Genomic DNA, 22,340 nt, shown 5'->3' on the forward strand with positions numbered 1-22,340 from the left:
GTGTACGTGAAGGCGTGCATATGATATAAATAGACGGTACGGCATTCACGCCTGTTTGTCATTTCATTCGTCACACAACAAGCATGTTGTTAAATTTAATTTTAATTCACACCAGTATGACCTGTTAATGGAATCGATGAAGTTGGTGATTGATCTACCAAACTACTTTCTTGTTAAGGGGATGCAACAGTTGCATTGGAGTGCACACATCTGTTATATGAGTTTAGTTTTACGCCGCACTCAGCAATATTCCAGCCATATGGCATGTTATATGAGTGTACGTGGATCGGTTATTTGAGAATGCATGCAGCAGTAGTGTGGGAGGACATGCATCTGTTATAAGGTAGTGCATGCAGCGTCTATATGAGTGTACGTGCATTATATATGTGGGAATGCATGCGACAGTATCATGGGAGTGCATTCATCTGTTATAAGGAAGTACATGCAGCGTTCATATGAGTAGTGGATCAGTTATGTGGGAATGCCTGCAACAGTAATATTGTGCAGTATTATAGTACATGCAATTATTGTATAAGAATACATGGACCGGCAAAAGGGAATTGCATGCAACAAGTAACATATTTACTTTAAAAGTAGGTCACATACTGTAAAGATATATTTGGCGCAGATCTATATATAATAAAGAAGCGAAAAGAGATGGAAATTGTTTTCATGTCAGAAGTTGATTTTGTTGAAAGCGGAATAAACGCATTTGAGTGTGTAATAGGCTCAACACATACATTAATTTTAAACAAAGAATAGGTCAATGTTTACAGGTGGCTCGGCTATTCCTTTGATAAAGAGCGGGAGTATTGATGTGTGCAGCCTTAAACGAAACAAAATATAATATACAAACATGTATAACTTGCCTCAGTCGGGATAATAATAGGACGCTCAGCTCTGTCTCACAAAGACACACGCACACACAATGCATGTATATGTATAGGTATATGTATATGTATAGGGTGTGTATATATATATATGTGTGTGTGTAACACATGCATTCATGCACACACACACACCAAGAAACAAACAAACATACATACATACATACGCACACACATACATACATACATACATACATACATACATACATACATACATACATACATACATACATACATACATACATACATACATACATACATACATACATACATACATACATACATACACGTACAAAAAAACAAAAACAACATACAAACAAACATACATACATACATACATACATACATACATACATACACATACATACATACATACATACATACATACATACATACATACATACATACATACATACATACATACATACATACATACACACACACACATACACACACACACACACACACACACATACTAATGCCACTGAGTCATGTATATTACACGATCGCGTACTTCAGTGTGATTATAGCGTTGCCTGTTGAACCTCTCAATGCGTATTTATCTTATATCAAAAGATATCTCACTGCATACCGCACAAAAAATGCCGAAGGTGGCCAACTGCATACCTGAACCGGTTTCGCTGTCTTTATTGGTATTACCTGGTGGGCTGTCGGGTGGAGGGAGAGTGTGCAGTGTGCTATCAACCATTACGCTAAGACCCCATCATATTCACATATCGCACAGTTTTTTGACAATGGGACTGGTACGCTGGGGAGTAACCCTCCTTCTCTTCACCCTGGCGTTCACGTATCTGCCTAGACTGTTTGCACCGAAACTGAAGCCTCATGTCGATGGTTATTTTCATCCGAAGTTTCGCAAAGTTGCTGACATCCTCAGGTAAGTAGTTACAAAGTAAAGGCGTAAGAAAACACTTTCCATTATGTACAGGCGTTTGTACACTTTCCATTTTGTTCCTAGTATCAGTTAGTTCAGGTTAATTTGTTTTCAAAATGACAGCTACCTGGTCGTTGTATCGGACTATGGACCGAAACCGCTAGCAAGCTCATGCGTCATAAGTATCACTGTATATTAAGTGTGAATTGTGACAGCTCAGCTTTAAATAGGTTAATACGCTGATAAGGACGTGAATGAGTTTCTGTTGCGGGTGCACTATTAAGCATTTTGTTATGAAATTAAACCTTTGAGGTGATAAAAGTCACATATTTGCTTCGTCATCGGCGTGTTTGTTCACCCACACAGTGTACTCCATAACACTGAATGACACTGGGTCTGACTCACTCACAGATTGACCTGATTACGTGTGATCTGTTGCCTAACACGTACATATATGGGTACATTGGCAACGGAGTACACTCCTACCTCTTACCCGTAGTGGCTTCGCTGTAAATATACTATTCAACTTTTGATAGCACATACCTTGTTTGATCGACTTCATATACTCATGCCAATAATGGTTGTCACTCCCCTCCCCACCCCAACCCCACACACACCTCACACCCCCACCCCACACCCCTTCTCCAATTAAACAAATTGAAGGGGGTGACAACCATTATTGGCATGAGTATATAAATCAACATTCATGGCATCTATTAAGTTTTAAGAAAGATCTATGGTACATATTCCCATTCCTTCTTAATTTTACACATGTAGCCTTACCGTCCACATACAGACTTACTCCCACACATACTGTCTTAATTTTACTCATGTAGCCTTACCGTCCACATACAGACTTACTCCCACACATATTGTCTTAATTTTACACATGTAGCCTTACCGTCCACATACAGACTTACTCCCACACATATTGTCTTAATTTTACACATGTAACCTTACCGTCCACATACAGACTTACTCCCACACATATTGTCTTAATTTTACACATGTAGCCTTACACTCCACATGCAGACTTACTCCCACACATATCGTCTTAATTTTACACATGTAAACTTACACTCAACATGCAGACTTACTCCCACACATATTGTCTTAATTTTACACATGTAGCCTTACCGTCCACATACAGACTTACTCCCACACATATTGTCTTAATTTTACACATGTAGCCTTACACTCCGCATGCAGACTTACTCCCACACATATTGTCTTAATTTTACACAAGTAACCTTACACTCAACATGCAGACTTACTCCCACACATATTGTCTTAATTTTACACATGTAGCCTTACCGTCCACATACAGACTTACTCCCACACATATTGTCTTTAATTTTACACATGTAACCTTACTGTCCACATACAGACTTACTCCCACACATATTGTCTTATTCTTACACATGTAGCCTTACTGTCCACATGCAGACTTACTCCCACACATATTGTCTTAATTTTTACACATGTAGCCTTACTGTCCACATGCAGACTTACTCCCACACATATTGTCTTAATTTTACACATGTAGCCTTACCGTCCACATGCAGACTTACTCCCACACATATTGTCTTAATTTTACACATGTAGCCTTACACTCCACATGCAGACTTACTCCCACACATATTGTCTTAATTTTACACATGTAACCTTACACTCCACATGCAGACTTACTTCCACACATATTGTCTTAATTTTACACATGTAGCCTTACCGTCCACATACAGACTTACTCCCACACATATTGTCTTAATTTTACACATGTAGCCTTACACTCCGCATGCAGACTTACTCCCACACATATTGTCTTTACTTTTACACATGTAACCTTACACTCAACATGCAGACTTACTCCCACACATATTGTCTTAATTTTACACATGTAGCCTTACCGTCCACATACAGACTTACTCCCACACATATTGTCTTAATTTTACACATGTAACCTTACCGTCCACATACAGACTTACTCCCACACATATTGTCTTAATTTTACACATGTAGCCTTACCGTCCACATGCAGACTTACTCCCACACATATTGTCTTAATTTTACACATGTAGCCTTACCGTCCACATGCAGACTTACTCCCACACATATTGTCTTAATTTTACACATGTAGCCTTACCGTCCACATGCAGACTTACTCCCACACATATTGTCTTAATTTTACACATGTAGCCTTACACTCCACATGCAGACTTACTCCCACACATATTGTCTTAATTTTACACATGTAACCTTACACTCCACATGCAGACTTACTTCCACACATATTGTCTTAATTTTACACATGTAGCCTTACCGTCCACATACAGACTTACTCCCACACATATTGTCTTAATTTTACACATGTAGCCTTACCGTCCACATACAGACTTACTCCCACACATATTGTCTTAATTTTACACAAGTAACCTTACCGTCCACATACAGACTTACTCCCACACATATTGTCTTAATTTTACACATGTAACCTTACCGTCCACATACAGACTTACTCCCACACATATTGTCTTAATTTTACACATGTAACCTTGCCGTCCACATACAGACTTACTCCCACATATATTGTCTTAATTTTACACATGTAACCTTACACTCCACATACAGACTTACTCCCACACATATTGTCTTAATTTTACACATGTAACCCTACACTCAACATGCAGAGTTACTCCCACACATATTGTCTTAATTTTACACATGTAGCCTTACCGTCCACATGCAGACTTACTCCCACACATATTGTCTTAATTTTACACATGTAACCTTACCGTCCACATACAGACTTACTCCCACACATATTGTCTTAATTTTACACATGTAACCTTGCCGTCCACATACAGACTTACTCCCACACATATTGTCTTAATTTTACACATGTAACCTTGCCGTCCACATACAGACTTACTCCCACATATATTGTCTTAATTTTACACATTTAACCTTACACTCAACATGCAGACTTACTCCCACATATATTGTCTTAATTTTACACATGTAACCTTACACTCCACATGTAGACTTACTCCCACACATATTGTCTTAATTTTACACATGTAACCTTACACTCCACATGCAGACTTACTCCCACACATATTGTCTTAATTGTACACATGTAGCCTTACCGTCCACATGCAGACTTACTCCCACACATATTGTCTTAATTTTACACATGTAACCTTACCGTCCACATACAGACTTACTCCCACACATATTGTCTTAATTTTACACATGTAACCTTACCGTCCACATACAGACTTACTCCCACACATATTGTCTTAATTTTACACATGTAGCCTTACCGTCCACATACAGACTTACTCCCACACATATTGTCTTAATTTTACACATGTAGCCTTACCGTCCACATACAGACTTACTCCCACACATATTGTCTTAATTTTACACATGTAGCCTTACCGTCCACATACAGACTTACTCCCACACACATATTGTCTTAATTTTACACATGTAACCTTACCGTCCACATACAGACTTACTCCCACACATATTGTCTTAATTTTACACATGTAACCTTACCGTCCACATACAGACTTACTCCCACACATATTGTCTTAATTTTACACATGTAACCTTACCGTCCACATACAGACTTACTCCCACACATATTGTCTTAATTTTACACATGTAACCTTACACTCCACATACAGACTTACTCCCACACATATTGTCTTAATTTTACACATGTAACCTTACACTCAACATGCAGAGTTACTCCCACACATATTGTCTTTAATTTTTACACATGTAGCCTTACCGGGCCCACATGCAGACTTACTCCCCACATATTGTCTTAATTTTACACATGTAACCTTGCCGTCCACATACAGACTTACTCCCACATATATTGTCTTAATTTTACACATGTAACCTTACACTCAACATGCAGACTTATTCCCACATATATTGTCTTAATTTTACACATGTAACCTTACACTCCACATGTAGACTTACTCCCACACATATTGTCTTAATTTTACACATGTAACCTTACACTCAACATGCAGAGTTACTCCCACACATATTGTCTTAATTTTACACATGTAGCCTTACCGTCCACATGCAGACTTACTCCCACACATATTGTCTTAATTTTACACATGTAACCTTACCGTCCACATACAGACTTACTCCCACACATATTGTCTTAATTTTACACATGTAACCTTGCCGTCCACATACAGACTTACTCCCACACATATTGTCTTAATTTTACACATGTAACCTTACCGTCCACATGCAGACTTACTCCCACACATATTGTCTTAATTTTACACATGTAACCTTACACTCAACATGCAGACTTACTCCCACATATATTGTCTTAATTTTACACATGTAACCTTACACTCCACATGCAGACTTACTCCCACACATATTGTCTTAATTTTACACATGTAACCTTACACTCCACATGCAGACTTACTCCCACACATATTGTCTTAATTTTACACATGTTGCAGACTTACTCCCACACATATTGTCATAGCTTCCACACATATTGTCTTAATTTTACACATATTGGATTACTTCTACACGCATAGCTTCCTCGTTTTAAAGCCTGCCGTGATGTTGCGGCGTAAAAATATACTCACTCACACATTCACTCACTCCTCGTTATAACATTGCATTCACCGCGCGCCTTGCCTTTCCGGCCGGCTAAAACATTGCGTTACCCATCGTATATTGTCGTATACCAATTGCCTCACGCATACACAATGCCAATGTCATGCTACTATTCATATTGCCCCACACGTACACATATTATCTTACCCGTATAAATATTACCATATCCGTACATATCTTAACCATATTGTCATACGTATTGCCTAATCCGTACAATTATTGCACTATCCCTCGTAATATTGCCGAACTCGTGAAGATCCAGGTTAGAATTGATCTTCAGTAACCCATGCTGGTCGCAAGAGGCTACTTACGGGATCGAGTAGTCAGATTCGCTGACTTGGTTGACACATGTCATCGGTTCCCTTTTGAGTAGATATATGCTCATGCTGTTGATCACTAGATTGTCTGATCCAGACTCTATTTATTTACAGACCGCCAACATATAGCTGGAATATTGCCGAGTGCGGCGTAAAACGAAACTCACTGTCGCTCTCTAATAGTGTATAATACTCATAAACGGATTGTATTACCCGTTAACATATTGTCTTACCAGTACACATATTGCCTGAAATATACACGTTAAGCCTTTCCTCCACACAAACTGCGTTACTGGTGTATACGTGTTGCCTTATACATACATGATGCTATGCTAGGTTCACACTATCACGATTCGCGCCACAACTGAAATCGTGGTCTGAACCGTGGACTAATCGTGGTGATCCTATCAGATTTCATCAGGTCAGATCTTGAGATCAGTCGTGGCAATCGTGTTGATCGTAGAAACACTTTGGACGGTTCAAAAAATTTCTACGATCAACACGATTAATTGTCAGTCATAATCATCGCATCAGATCGTACTGAATAGTAACAAAGCGTAACATATCGCGTCTAATTGTGCTTCCAAATCGTGGTGATCGGAATCAATCGTGGTTGTGGGTTGTTGTGATCACTCTTATCTGTTGAAGTTCAAGGAACAGTGCAGTCCATGGTCAGTCGGGCTGTCGGGGTCCAATCGTAGCTCAAACCTTGATCACCTCGATCGTGATCGTGAAAGACATCGCGACCACAATCGTATCCTATCGCAACAGAGTGCATCGGTTCGTGATGAACGTATCAGAACGTACATGCACGTACCACATCGTCCCAAATCGGGGACCCCGATCGTGATGATTGTGTCAGATCGCGACCAAATCGTGGAGTCGATAGGGACAATCCTATCACATCGTATGTGATCGTATCTGAACGGGAGATCAGATCGTGACAATAACGCATCCAAGCGCAAAAAATCGTATCAAAACGTGTCGACTCGCATCACCTCGTATCCAAACCAGAAATTTCAGAGAAGTTCCGCCAATATAGCCTAACACAAAATTTTGAATTGTACAAATTAAGCCTTAACCCTACATAAATGGCGTTGCACGATTAAAGTAGAGATACTATGTTTGAGACTCAGGCAACATATGGACGATTAAGGCAAAGGCAACATTAATTTTGTGTGAGTGAGACGATATGCGGAGAGTAATGCAATACGTGTAGATACTGAGCATGAACACACCGTGCCTTATGTTTATTTATATTTTGCTTTACTGGTATGCATATTCCCTTACTCTCAAAGCATGTGTCTAGACGGTCTCTTCCAAGGTTTGATGGGCGGTGAGGTAGACTAGGGGTTATAGCTAGGGTTGGGTATTGCCAAAATGTTCGTATTGCGATATGTTGCGATATGTGTTGGCGTATTGCAATATGTATTGCAATATATTGTGAAAGTGTAACAGATGGGTTAAGGTAGTTAAATTATTGTTTCCTTTCTTTCGAAACAATGCCACTGGCCACTGTTGGGACTCAGATGTGATTGTACAAAAGATCAATTGAAAATGTTTCCAAATTGAAGACTTCGCTCTAAAGTTTTGAACTCGAGAAAAAGCGTCTGCAGCAGCGTCCGCTATTTTGGGTTGTTTATCAATACAACAAGTGCCTGTACCAATCTATTTTTTTTATTCATATGGTTTAAAAGTCATACAAATGCAATTACATGACCAATAAACATTCTCCAAATATTAATGTATAATAATATAAAGGAAATACAAATGTTATTAGTGATATTGCTGGAATATTGCTAAGAGCGGAGTAAAACCATATATTCACTCACTCACTCCAAGGTATGAAGCATAAGGTCAAACCCAAGCATCGTCTCTTCATGTAGAATATAAACACTTGCAGTTGGTAAAAGGCGTATTCATAGTTGACCAAGGCCCTGTTGACAGAGCCAGACTTTAGCGTTGCGTTACCATCCATTTGAGAAGGGCTTTTCTTATAACACTACTATGTTAATGTGTGTTCACTCTCCGCCACCACAGACACCATCCCGTTGAATGACATCTGTTATGGAAAAGGTGATTACCTATTGCCAAATTAACATATTTCGTTAACTGTCTAGAAAGTGACAATCGTTTCATCTCACATCAGCCGCATTCTGTACTCAACACACTTCTCCACTCGACTGTAACAACATTCCACTCCGCCCAAATGTTGAACACTCCCTCATACTTGCATAATTTTATATACTTCTTCACCTTGCACTGTACATAACCTGGCAACGTTCATGATGGTGTTAGAATCTACATAGATGCTAGTAATTGCAATGAAAACGTTGTTCATTACTATATCTTACCGTTACGTATTTTGATAATATACTATCCCAAAAAGAAACGAATAGGCGTTTTATAGTTTTTTAAATCTATTAAATACCAATTGTGTTGAAACAATCGTCAAAATATGTAACAAAAGTGTCGATAACATGAGTTTACACTATTGCACAAGTGAAAAATCGACTTTACCTGAAAATGTTGATTTTGATGAGATTTTCTACAAGAACTAAAAGGCATCGCCACAACGCAACAGAAACCACCTTCCAGTTGAATTGTGCAGGCACTACCTTTTCTAAACTGATGTAAAAGTTCATGTACTAAAGTCTATTTGTGGACGAGTTATACATGTTTGAAAATACAACATTTTCCCAACAGATTTCTGGGTTATGCGTTTCTTTTTTGAATAGTATATCTGTTGATAAGGTGATCAAGGGTAAGAGTAACAGACGTAGTCAGACGGGACATAAGCAATACACTATTACATCACTACTACACACCAGCAACATATTCAAAAGTTATAGTATTGATCAAATAGCGATTCATGTTCTCATGTCATGGCTATTTCCTCTGCAAGGACGTTGAGTGGATTTGTGCTGGGGAACATCCAAAACCTACAGATTGTGCCCGAGAACAATTACAAGTTGCTAAGTTTGCTTTTCGCTTTTGCCTAACGCCGCACAGCAATGGTCCAGCTAGATGACGGCGGTCTCTAAATAATCGAGTCTGGACCAGATAATCCAGTGACTGACATCACCAGCATCGATCTACATAATCGCGTTAAGATGACATGAATCAACCCAGTTAGCTGGCCCCTTACGGCAAGCTTGGAATGCTGAAGGCTAATTCTAACCCAGATTTCCACGGCTGTAAGTCGCTAAGAAAACATGCGATGCATGACGAGGACAGTGAAAAAATAATATAGCCGAAGTTGAAGATACGTTTCGGTCAGCAATGTGATCCTCTGCTATGTGAATACATCGGGCACACCTGATGAGCTGACATCTACATACATGCAATAATAAACTGCAAACATATAACTTATAACTCTGTTTATCTCATTAAAATCGTATACAAACCATGCATGCTTATAAATATATCTATTTTATGCTTATGTTGGTTATGAGTTAAGTCTGAAATTACACGATGTTTTAGTTTTGTCTGTGTTTGGATGTGACACAGAACCTTGAAAATCAAAATATCCTTCCTTGTTTGGTACTTTCATATCGGATTACGAAGGAAAGGATCTCTGAGTAATGGATTATCCATTATACATCTGTCACATAGACCACAGTTGGTCTTCTTGATGATAGTTTCAATACCGACAACGTTTATGTCTTGAGAAGAGGGTGACCGAGTATTATCCACTCCTTCATTTGAAGCTACATATTGAATTACAGAACTGACCCGACTGTTCTGGGAGTCACTGTATAATGCGATCTTAGCCCTGGGGCAATCGTAGCCATACCTTAATAGACTAACGACAATCCTATTACGCTAAGGTTGATTTGTACAACGACACCCTGATAGATCAATCCTGCGCCAGCAATGTCTTTAGCATCTATATACTACTCACACTTTGCTAAGGATCACAAAAATTCACAAGTTTACTTAAACGTAGATTCATAATTTGAAATTGTAACCATTTAAAACTGGATAAATAATAATATGGTAACCCCCCTTTAGGCAAACAGTCACTTTAATCTAACCTTATGCACTTGATACATGAGTAACCATAAAAAATGGTTTTCATGGCACCAATCAACCATTTTGCAAATAATGGAACGAGTCATTGACAAGTACACAACACCTGTCAGTAGAAGGTATGGGATCCACAAGATGAAATGACACACTGAAACCTAGGATCCATGCTTACAATAAGCTTAGATATTTAAATCCAATTTGACCCGTCATCATAGTTTTCTGTTGAATCCATGATTTGATCCATAGCAAATTGTGAATAGTATATTTCATTGGCCAAGAAGGTAAACTAGATAGACAGTATTCAAATTTACCTCAGTAATTTCAGTCTGGGTTTGATTTGAAACATCCTGTGCAAAGATCTACCATCATGCTTCATAATTAAGTTAAACCTAAAACTGTCAAGAAATATACTCAAAACGAGAGACAGTGACTCTTGCTTCTGCTTCAACCTTAGAACAACGTGTAATTGACTGTAAGTTCGACTATAACGTAATTTTCTTTGAGTGGTATATTTAGAATTTGGTGAATGAGATAAGGAAACACTTTATGGATGAACAACTTCTTTATTCAGGTGATGCAACGTTTCGATACAGATTCTTGTATCGTTGTGAAGCAAGTATAGCCATCCAGAAAGTTTCTTCTTATCTGACTGTAACGTTATTTACTTCAAAATCAGACGACAAAACCACATCTTGTTAATGTTCCCTCTCTCCTACCAGACAATGTCTCTGTGTCATGTCTCCAGATCGTGTTTCCGTGTCCTTTCTTCCGCTGCATTCCGTATACTTCTTGTGTTTCTTGTTACACGTTGTCTCTTTGTCATTTCAACTCATTGGCGGATGCAGAGGGGGTGGGGGGTTCAGGGTTAGACCCCCCCTTTTTTGAAAAATGACCTAACACCGCATTGAAGTTATGCATTGGCGGAGCCGAGGAGGGGTTCAGTGGGTTTGACACACACACACACACACACACACACACACACACACACACACACACACACACACACACACACACACACACACACACACACACACACACACACACACACACACACACACACACACACACACACACACACACACACACACACACACTTTGGAAATTCCTGGATCCGCCTCTGCAACTGCAAAACTCTTTATCGTTTCTCCTATTACATATTATGTTTCTTTGTTCTAAAGCCAGCCTACACCGGGTTAGAATATTGAACTTCAGTGAGTGAGTGAGTTAAGATTTAAGGTCACATCGGCAATATTTCAGCCATATCGTGACTAAAACTAGTTCCACATTCATAATACATACATATAATATATAAAACCCTGTCAACGAAGGACAGTAAAACCACTAGATTATCACAAAATGAGGTAAAACTAGCTAGCATATATCTTTAAAAGTAGAAACTATTTTTGGGCAATACAGTGTAAAAATGGGCTATAGATCACCAGCAACTGAAGGTAGATCACCATACTAGGGACCACTTACAGTGCCTTTGCTACCTACATGGACCCTAGATGGATTTACACCATCCCTTCAGCCACTGGCGATTGTAGTCAAATCTAGCCATAATTTAAAATTACAAACATACTACGTTTAAATAATCTGGTAAGTAGAAATTTACCTTGAATGTTTTGGGACTTGCGTACCCCTACAGGAGGACTGATCTTCAGTAACTCATGCTTGTCGTAAGAGGCGACTAACGGGATCGGGTGGTCAGGCTCGCTGACTTGATTGACAAATGTCATCGGTTCCCAACTGCGTAGATCGATGCTCATGCTGTTGATCACTTGATTGTCTGGTCCAGACTCGATTATTTACAGACCGCCGCCATATAGCTGGAATATTGCTGAGTGCGGCATAGAACTAAACTCACTCACTAAAGCGACCCTTCTTATCGTTTTTCCTGTTTTTCCTGTTTGTTTACCTGCCAAATTGGTTGTTTTACCTGCCAAATTATGCTTGATTTTCCATTTCCTTTCTCCTGCCAAATTATGCTTTCTCCTACAGAATTATCCTTTCTCCTCTAATATTAAAGCGTTTCTTTTCACGCCGAACTTTCGAATCCTAAAAATTATGTTTCTACATTCTGGTTTCTCCCGCCAAAATTGAATATTGCTAAAAGCGGCTTTGAAACCTTATTCCTCTAATATTATGCTTCTTTGTACTTTCTCCCTGTAAAATTGTTTCTCTTGTCAAATGATAATGCTTGTTCTTTCTCTTCCCAAACTATGGCTATGTTACAGGTTATGTTTCTTTTATATTTTCTATTGAAAACCTATGTTCTCCTTTCCCGTCCTCCTGCCAAGTTATGTTTCTTTGGGGTTTTTTCTCCTGCCAGGTATATCTCTATTTTATTTCTCCTGTCAATGAATATTCTTAAGTCCCTTCTCCTATTAATTTGCTTTGTACTCTGTCCCGCAAAATTGTGTTTCTCCTGCGCCTTTCACCTGGCATTATCTTTCTTCGTCTTTTCCCCGCAGAAGAATGTTTCTTTGTTCTCCCCTGTTTTGGCATCGTGATGTTTCTGTCCAACAGAAAAAATGTGGAAAGTGGAAAGGAGCGGGGTGCGGCGTTCGCTGTGTATCACCGTGGGGAGGTTGTGGTCGACATGTGGGCAGGATATGCTGACGATGAGGCTGAGAGACCCTGGGCCAGTGACTCAATGTGCATTGTCTTCTCAACTACGAAGGGCATGGCCGCTCTCGCCGTAGCGAGGATGGTAGACAAGTGAGTGGAATAACAGGAGATTAAAGGGATAAAATAATAATGAGTGAGTGAGTGAGTTAATATTTAACGTCACATCGGCAATAGCAGCCATATTGTGACGAAAACAATTTATACAGTAAAAAGTGAAGACATTTTAAAGATTAAAACCTGTCGACGATGGACAGTAAACATACTAGAGAATCATAAATATGAATATAAAATTAGCGAGCAAAGCTAAAACATTGCAATTAAAGAAGACAATTCAGTATAAAACACGGGCTATAGATCGCCAACAACTGAAGGTAGATCACCATACTAGGGACCATGGGGACTTACATTACTGTGGCTACCTGCATGGACCTATAATAAGAATGAACATGCTGTGCATCTCAAGGAGTAACTCTCAAGTTATATTCAAAGCCAAGTCTAAAATATATATCCTGTATGTTTTCACGGAAGCCATTTACCTCTATGTGTAGTCCATGGAATCTTATGTACTTTGCCGTCATATTGATGGAATGTTGCTGATTGTGGAGCAACAAATAAGCCAACCTCATTTACTCAAGAAGCCTTTAAACACACATTAGAAATTCCAAATTATGTTCTTGTACTTGTACAGTCCGTTATCACACCCCATGGAAACCATTTACAAAGTCCTTGTCCAAACTTTAAAAGGACTGCATGTGATCGATTTCTTTTTTTTAATTCATTTCAAATTAAGTGCAGCCAGTCTTGAATCCGGCAGTGACGTGTTCGCTTTGTACAAATAGCCTTAATTTGTTTGAGTGGCATTCTAGAAGTTGGTGGTATAGAGATGACAAGACTTTATCAACTTCTTCAAATAAAGATGATGATCATCCATAAAGTCTTTTCATCACAAATAGCCACAGATATCAAACATCTGACCCTTTTCTTGTTTCCTGTTTCTTGTTTCAAAATTTTGGCAGTTGACTGGCATCATATCTTAAACATGAATATTAAACATTTCTATGGTTACATCCAGGGGATGGCTGGACTACAAGAAGCCGGTGGCCCATTATTGGCCGGGGTTCGCGCAGAACGGAAAAGGGGAGATAACTGTTGAGCAGTTACTGGGACATCAGGTAGGCTGATCCAGTTTCTTATAAGGCAACAAAACATGAAGTTATCTTTGAAAATGATATATAAAATGATATATGTGGATAACTTGCATTGGGTGTTTTACGGGCCTAATGTTGGATGGGACAGGAAGTCTACCCTGTATGAACAAGGTGACATGTACTGAAAGTAGTTAGACCAGACGGCCAGAATATCAAGACAAGTGTTTCATTTGGAATAGTAAGGCACTTGTATTTATCTATAGGGCGGGCTGGTGTCCCTTGGTGGCAACAAGACGACTCTACGTGAATACCGTGACAACCAGGAAGCCTTCACCCGACGACTGGAGGAGGTAACGCCTCTATGGGAACCAGGTTGGTCTCTGCGTGATCCACTGTCATTAAGGTGATATACAAGACAGTAGGGTAGCTTATCCACCCTTATAATTTCTGTTTATACTACATGAATGGAATAAGCATCGTAACCCGCATTTGCTCCTTTCGCGTCGTTAGAATCCCAAACTCACTTGGAGTTTGCGCAAATTACAGAAGTGTACAGATGTAAGAGACGTAACGCCTCCCATATATATGTTGGGATATTTTCCTTCATGGATTCGTGACTTTGGAGGTCATTATCACTCGTTCTTAAGTGCAAATGTAGCTGTTCTGCTCAAGAACGTGAGATGCGAATTTGTCAAAACTGAGCATACATGATTTCCTGGGCAAGATCTCAGTCATCTTCTGAATGATCTATATTTAATGTGAAGGTCACAAGAGGTCACGATTACAAGAAATGTCGCTTAATTTATGTAGAAACAAGTATTTTTTTACCTGTTAATAACTCAGCGACTACTATATGTCATGGGTAGATCAGTCGCCAAGATCACTATAAGTATTAATAACGTGTTATGCATTTTATATTCAAACAAAATGAAATATTGGCCAAATTTCAGGAAACAATATCAATGCAGTTACATTTTCTATGGAAAACTGTGACAGTTTGGATTTACAGCACATGCACCTTATGAACCAGTGTGTATTACTAGATATATATTTTATGACATACATTACGTGTAGGTACTGCCCACGGTTACCATGCCTTTACGTTTGGCTTCTACGTGGATACTCTTGTCAGGATGGCAGACCCCAAACACAGGAACATGACTCAGATATTCCGGGAGGAGATTGCCGAGCCTTTTGGTGAGCAAACAAAGACGGATATACCATACGGTTAAAACCAGCTATTTTAAATGTCACAAAAGATAAAGCAGCAACGGGCGTTATTATCAAATCACAGGACACAGGGGTGCGATTACGCTAAAATAATCTATCCGATCCTGTCCACTGTATTCTTCTCAAGTGAGACTCCTGAACTCCATCCAGGAATCCTTGTTTTCATCAAAATGAATTAACATCTATAGGACACCGAATTTTATTTGCTAAACTGTCTTAAAAATCAGTCTAAAAAGAAATTGGAGTCGTTGTAAATTAAAGCCGTATCGGGGAATTACTGGCGATAAAAATCTTAGCACCTCACTTAAAATTCTCCTTTCCACCGATTCGATGCGTCCAATGAAAGGTATGTATGTTTCTATTGCAGGCATTGACTTCCACATCGGTCTCCCAAAATCTTTGTCACATCGGGTAGCCCGAGGACATTACCTGTCTCCCCTGGAGTCGATTATCTCTTCCATGAAATCTTGGCATTTGTTTCACCTCTTTGCCAGTAGCACATTCTTCCCGGACACCATCACTGGCAAGTCACTAAATGTTATAGGTTTAGAGGTAAGTGGCTCTTCGGATAGTGTGTGAGGTAGGTAGGTAGGAGACTTCTAAAATATTTGATCTGTCAATGGGATTGTTTTAGGCATGACGTTGCCATTGTATCTGAAACTAACTTATGCCCAAACCTCGTTTAGAAGTGAGTGAATAAAGCTTTACGCCAGCAATATCACGGCAGGGGACATCAGAAATGGGCATCACACATTGTACCCTTTTGGAGAATCGAACCAGCGTCTTCGGCGTGATGAGCGAACGCTTCAATCACAAATCTACCCCACCGTACCTAGTTCGCAAGAGATGTATGTGTCTACGGTATGTGTGCCACCATTGCTAAGTTTTGCCAAGGTGTTTGTTGTTTTTGGGTTCAGATTTGCCATATACATGTAGTTATAAATTGTGGGTCAATGTATCCAGATAGTAAAGTTAAATTGGGGTTTGGATAAGTTCCTTTTCTATGGGTAATGGTAACATATTGATGTTATGAAACATATTTGGTGTTGCGATACTTTCTTCCATGTTTATATTTTTTACATGATGTGGTATTGGTAGTCATCAAATCCAGCTGACACAAAAGATTACTAACAATGTAGAAATACTTAATCCCAGAAACGTATCCACTCGTGCTACATACAATGTATGTCGTCATTTAAGCAATGTTCGCGATATATTCATGGCACTATTGCGAACGTATCGCGATACAGAGAAAAAAACTTTTGAAATGTAGCATGCATGATATAGTTAGAACTACCTGGCAATCTTCAAAATGACCATTCTTAACTATAATTGAACTCGTCGTTCCATCTGCAAATCTATCATGCGAGATTTAAAACAATGTCTTGAGAAGTGTAAATATGTCTTGAGAAGTTATAATATGTCTTGCAAAATGTCAGCACTCCTTGCGACATACCTTGCTCACTTCAAACAAGATTTTGATCATCTGTCTAGCGTGCCATACACCTGCTTCGAAACCTGCAATGAAAGAATATGGACGATGCTTCTCCATGTTAATCATCTCTCCATCAATACTGGCAAAGATGAAGCAATACTGGTTTTCAAGACAATATTACCTTTGTTATTGGACATGCTCGTTTTGAAAATTGTTCGCTAATCCTTTCATGAAGATAAATCGGCTTGAAGCACAGGCATTAATCACAGCCCCTTAAATCATTGCATGGTCGCTGCTGAAGCACATGCATTAACCACAGCCCCTTAAATCATTGCATGGTCGCTGCTGAAGCACAGGCATTAACCACAGCCCCTTAAATCATTGCATGGTCGCTGCTGAAGCGCAGGCATTACCCACAGCCCCTTAAATCATTGCATGGTCGCTGCTGAAGCACAGGCATTAATCACAGCCCCTTAAATCATTGCATGGTCGCTGCTGAAGCACAGGCATTAATCACAGCCCCTTAAGTCATTGCACGGTCGCTGCTGAAGCGCAGGTGTTCTCTTGCTCATGAGATCAAGTTAGATTCTTCCAATGGATGTAATGTTTAATGTCTATCTATCAGGTAACTCACTGTAAAAAGTCCATCTGTAAGGCAATCCATTCTCACTGCATTTCATTTCATCACAGTATATTTGTTTGACAGTTCAATACGTTTAATGACCCTGAAGAGATGAGTATTGGACAGTCAGCGGTACTTGGTATCGGGACAGCTCGCAGTTTGGCCAAACTCTACAGTTACATGGCAATGGGCGGAAGTATCAAAGGGAAACAACTCCTCAAACCGGAAACTTGGAAGTTGGTGACAACCAGTTTGAGAAAAGGCCAGGATCTCGTATTTCCTTCGCTCACATCAGAGTGGGGCAGAGGTGTAGGATTTCGTGATCTCCCTCACCCAAAATATAAGGTAGGTGCAGAATACATTATCAAAAAAAGGAAAACCATAACATCCTTCACCTGTTTGCATGCATTACATTAAGTTACATTAAGGGCAGGCGCCAAAATAAATATACAAAATTATGATATCGTGTAAACGTTCAGAAAACACTCCTCGCATATAATTACATAAAGACATGTAGATATGTATCCTCTTCCATATGGACGCGCCAAGTTGATAGTTTTTCTCTGCTCCCAAAGCAGTAGTCAGACAAAGCATGTAGCGAGGCTCTAGAAGGCTAACAGTCACATTACCATGTCAAACCTAATATTTCGCTTTAATGGAGTAAGCTATAGTTTTACGCCGAATTTAGCAATATTCCAGCAATATTACGACGGGGGACATAAGTAATGGGCATCACACACTGTATTCATGTGGGGAGTTGAACGCAGGTATTCGGCGGGACGAGCGAACGCTTTAACCACTGTACTACCCCACCACCCCGAGTTTTAATGGAGGGAAATCATATAAGACAGTTCTCACAAATATATCCACAATAATCATTTTTTAACTGCACGACGGATTCTAAAATAAGACAAATTACACTCATCAAAAAAGAAACGCATAAGTCATTTTTAGAAGAATTTATTGCATTAGTTTAAGAGCAATTATTTCACGCAATTTCAATGGTAAACATGTGGCAATTCACACGTCTATAGACAAAGAGTTCGCCAACACAACAGCAGCCTTTATTGTTGTGTTTCTGTGTACTGGAGTCTACAAGTTGGCACACTCGGCACCGTCTCGGCATAGACTTGATAAGGCGACGAAGTCGCTCTTGCGGTATTCTTTCCCATTCCTTCTGCAATGCGATGGTCAGTTGTGGAACTGTCTGAGGCGTGTTTTTTGTTGATGTACACATCGATCGAGTTTATCCCATAGGTGTTCTAGCGGGTTTAGAACTGATGATCGGGAAGGCCGTGGCAAGACATTGACGTTAGAACTAGCAAGGTTGCGGACCGTGACACGAGCTCTATGTGAAGTAGCTTTGTCATGCTGGAACATCTCCCTCTGTCCGTCCATAATCGGAAGCATGTGACGTGCAAGGACTTCGTTGATGTACCGATTTGCTGAACCACCACTAAATCAGATTTTATACTACACTATGAGACTGCCTCCACCGAATCTGTCGACCTGTCGAATGCAATTAAGGGCTAAACGTTCATTTCCCCGACGGTAAACACATCTCGTCGGTAAAGAAGAAGTCGTGATTTCTTTGAACCAGACTTTGCGCCTCCAGTTTCTAAGGTTCCTGTTCCGGACTATACGATACCACCGCAAGCGATCGCGCCGATGGAAGTCTCTTAAAACAGGGGCGACAACTGGCCTTCTTGGTCGAATCCCCACTTCACGGAATCGATTCCTGACTAATTGGTCGGACATTCTTCTCAAACCAAGGATGTGTTGTGCATTGTCCACGGGTGTAGCAAGACGATGACCCCAGTGAGCAACCCGGATGTAGCGATCCTGGGTTTGGTTGGTAACTCCTTGAGCGGCCTCTTCTCGGGCGATCTTGGACTGAATTGTTCTGCAGGAAACGATCAGAAAGGCGATAAATGGTGCTCTGATGAACGTTGAAATGTCGGGCAACTGCAAACTGCGACTCCCCAGCTTCACGGCGGCCTCTGGCGACAGTCACTCGTGGCATGATGATTTCCTCTTTTCCAGGCAAAAACGAATGACAAAATTCAAAACACAACGTTTGCCTTTTTATAGTAGCTTTTCCGCTTACTTGCACGTGCATTTTCCCTTCTATGTTTTCTTGGTGACTTTTTGGCGAATATCTTTTCAAACGCCTCTAAAACAAAGGGGAAAGTTACCATTGCCGTTTTGGCACTGAAGTTGTTTATAAAGATGACGTTTTGAATTTTTTTTAGTGTATTTGAATTGTTTTTTACTGCAGCTACATGGGTCCGGAATTCTCAAAATCACCTATGCGTTTCTTTTTTTTGAAGGATATATGTATACAACAATACCAAATATGTGACATCAGTCGGTGCAAAAAACAAAACAAAGCCACCCTTTCATCTGCCAACAAAAAGAACAAAAAAAAGAACCCATAGCCCATTGGTTGGCGTGGCCAATACAGTACAAATTATTTCTTTAACTAATTACATGTAATGCAATGCCTTCGATTTTAAAGAACGACAATCTTATTTGCATAACAGAATTACATTTCTTTCAGCATAACAGAATCCTTGTTTTTTACTCACACGCATTGTTTTTCAGGGTCAGAAAATTATCGGTCACTCGGGTTTTGGGGGTCAAGTCGGATACTTTGACACCGTCAACCAGGTCTCCTTGGGGTACATCACAAATCATGCCTCTGTACACGGTCTTTTTTGATGACCCACGGTTCCTCGACCTGGAGGCTGCCTTTTATGACTGTCTGGAGGATTATGTACGAACTCAGAAATAGTTATTTCCGAGAAAACATGAGTCTTTGTTTTAGGTTTTTAAATGGCGGCTATATAAATTTGTTGGCACCTTTCATTTCTGGAAGATTCAGTACGAACTCAGAAATAGTAATTTCCGAGAAACAATTATTTTTTGTTAAGGTTTGTATATGGCGGCTACATAAATTTGTTGGCACCTATCGTTTCTGAAGAATTTTGTACGAACACAGAAATAGTAATTTCCGAGGAAATTCTTGAAACGCTTGGAAGCAGTTCACCTTGCAGTTTTGGCGCAGTAGGATTCTGATCATCTGTACCAAAAACGAATAAAAGGCACTCTTAAAATCCTTAAATCAGTTAGGCAAATACAACGTAACCAAAGACTGAAGTAACACCAAACGCATGTAAATAAGGTGAAGCATGACACGGGTACGGGTAACAGGGTATTTTAAATGAATTACATTTGATGTTTCTGTGTGATTACGTTTGGGTTAGTGTGGAAGCACTGTGTGGAATGTTTGACATCCTCCTTGATAATGTTCATGTGAAGTTAGAGAGAAAGACATTTACCCCAAAGCGAAGGCATCTCTATTGACTTATATTGTGCTGCCCCTCTTGTCGATCTGTTTGTTTATGCGCATGAATCGGAATATTTCATAGGACTAATTGTTTCATCGGAATTTCAGAAGTTGGTGAGTCATAAACGAAACATAGCGTTATAACGGTGTAAGAATCTACTCTTTGAAACGTCGCTCTATACAGTAAACTAGAAGTTGTCATCCCTAAAGTTGTCTGTTTTATTTCTGTTCAGACTGGCAAAATGAAAACAAATTCTTTCGGCCAACAATTTGAATTTAAGGTTTGGGGGCTTCGGTGGTATGATATCGTTCAATATGAAGCGGGGCGGTGGGGTAGCCTAATGGTTAAAGCGTTGGCTCGTCACGCCGAAAACCCGGGTTCGAATCCCCATATGGGTACAATGTGTGAAGCCCATTTCTGGTGTCCCCCGCCGTGATGTTGCTGGAATATTGCTAAAAGCGGCGTAAAACCAAACTCAGTCAGTCAGTCAGTCAATATGAAGCCCAGAGGCAATCCCCTTCAAGCGACTTACCCACTAGACATACAAAGAGGCCAAAGAGGCTTTATCTGTGTCATGTTTAAGGAATAACGATACAGACTTGCAAAAATACTCTCAAAAGAATGTATGACAAGGGTGTGACTTCAACTTTCCAGAATATACGAAGATTATATAGAGCAACAATATTCAAGGCCTAAGGTGCAACTTTTCGCGGACACCTGGTGTCATCTACATCTGATAGTGATAGTTGGAATTCCACAGTTGGAATTGTAAATCTATATCATGTATTTTTTTGGTTTATTTTTATATGTAGTCGATGCCGGGGTTTTCTGATTCTATAAAAGGATGTGAAACATTTGGTGTAATATAACACCATGTTTCAGATGTTGTGTATTAGCTGTCCATATATGTTTATTAAACTCTGAGTACCCGTGAAGGTCCGGGCTAGAATATTGATCTTCAGTAACCATGTTTGTCGTAAAAGGCGACTAACGGGATCGGGTGGTCAGGCTCGCTGACTTGGTTGACACATGTTATCGGTTCCCAATTGTTTAGATCGATGCTCATGCTGCTGATCACTGAATTGTGTGGTCTAGACTCGATTATTTACAGACCGCCACCATATA

General features: G+C 39.7%; 1 protein-coding gene across 2 annotated transcripts; it reads left to right on the forward strand.

Annotated features, from left to right (window-relative positions):
- Window positions 1–1,494: 1,494 nt before the first annotated feature.
- On the forward strand, window positions 1,495–21,834 carry LOC124266415 (beta-lactamase domain-containing protein 2-like). 2 transcript variants are annotated; one of them, XM_046701224.1, is made up of 8 exons: window positions 1,495–1,789; window positions 13,329–13,520; window positions 14,503–14,602; window positions 14,842–14,950; window positions 15,653–15,775; window positions 16,176–16,360; window positions 17,950–18,210; window positions 20,470–21,834. In XM_046701224.1, exons 1-8 carry the CDS (start codon window positions 1,734–1,736, stop codon window positions 20,584–20,586), a joined length of 1,143 nt encoding a protein of 380 aa, XP_046557180.1. In that variant the 5' UTR covers window positions 1,495–1,733; the 3' UTR covers window positions 20,587–21,834. The 2 variants fall into 2 exon arrangements, with proteins under 2 accessions (XP_046557180.1, XP_046557179.1); XM_046701223.1 differs by having other exon boundaries at window positions 1,495–1,785.
- Window positions 21,835–22,340: the final 506 nt, after the last annotated feature.

The sequence above is a fragment of the Haliotis rubra genome, unplaced genomic scaffold, assembly GCF_003918875.1.
Source record: "Haliotis rubra isolate DU_JTF1 unplaced genomic scaffold, ASM391887v1 Scf1255, whole genome shotgun sequence".
In the NCBI taxonomy this organism is placed as follows: Eukaryota; Metazoa; Mollusca; class Gastropoda; order Lepetellida; family Haliotidae; genus Haliotis; species Haliotis rubra.

Coding starts and splice junctions, on each gene's coding strand:
- LOC124266415 (XM_046701223.1), top strand. CDS start 1,643: ATGGGACTGGTACGCTGGGGAGTAACCCTCCTTCTCTTCACCCTGGCG. Junction 14,603..14,841: donor AGCAGTTACTGGGACATCAG/GTAGGCTGATCC, acceptor ATTTATCTATAG/GGCGGGCTGGTGTCCCTTGG. Junction 15,776..16,175: donor GGAGATTGCCGAGCCTTTTG/GTGAGCAAACAA, acceptor TTTCTATTGCAG/GCATTGACTTCCACATCGGT.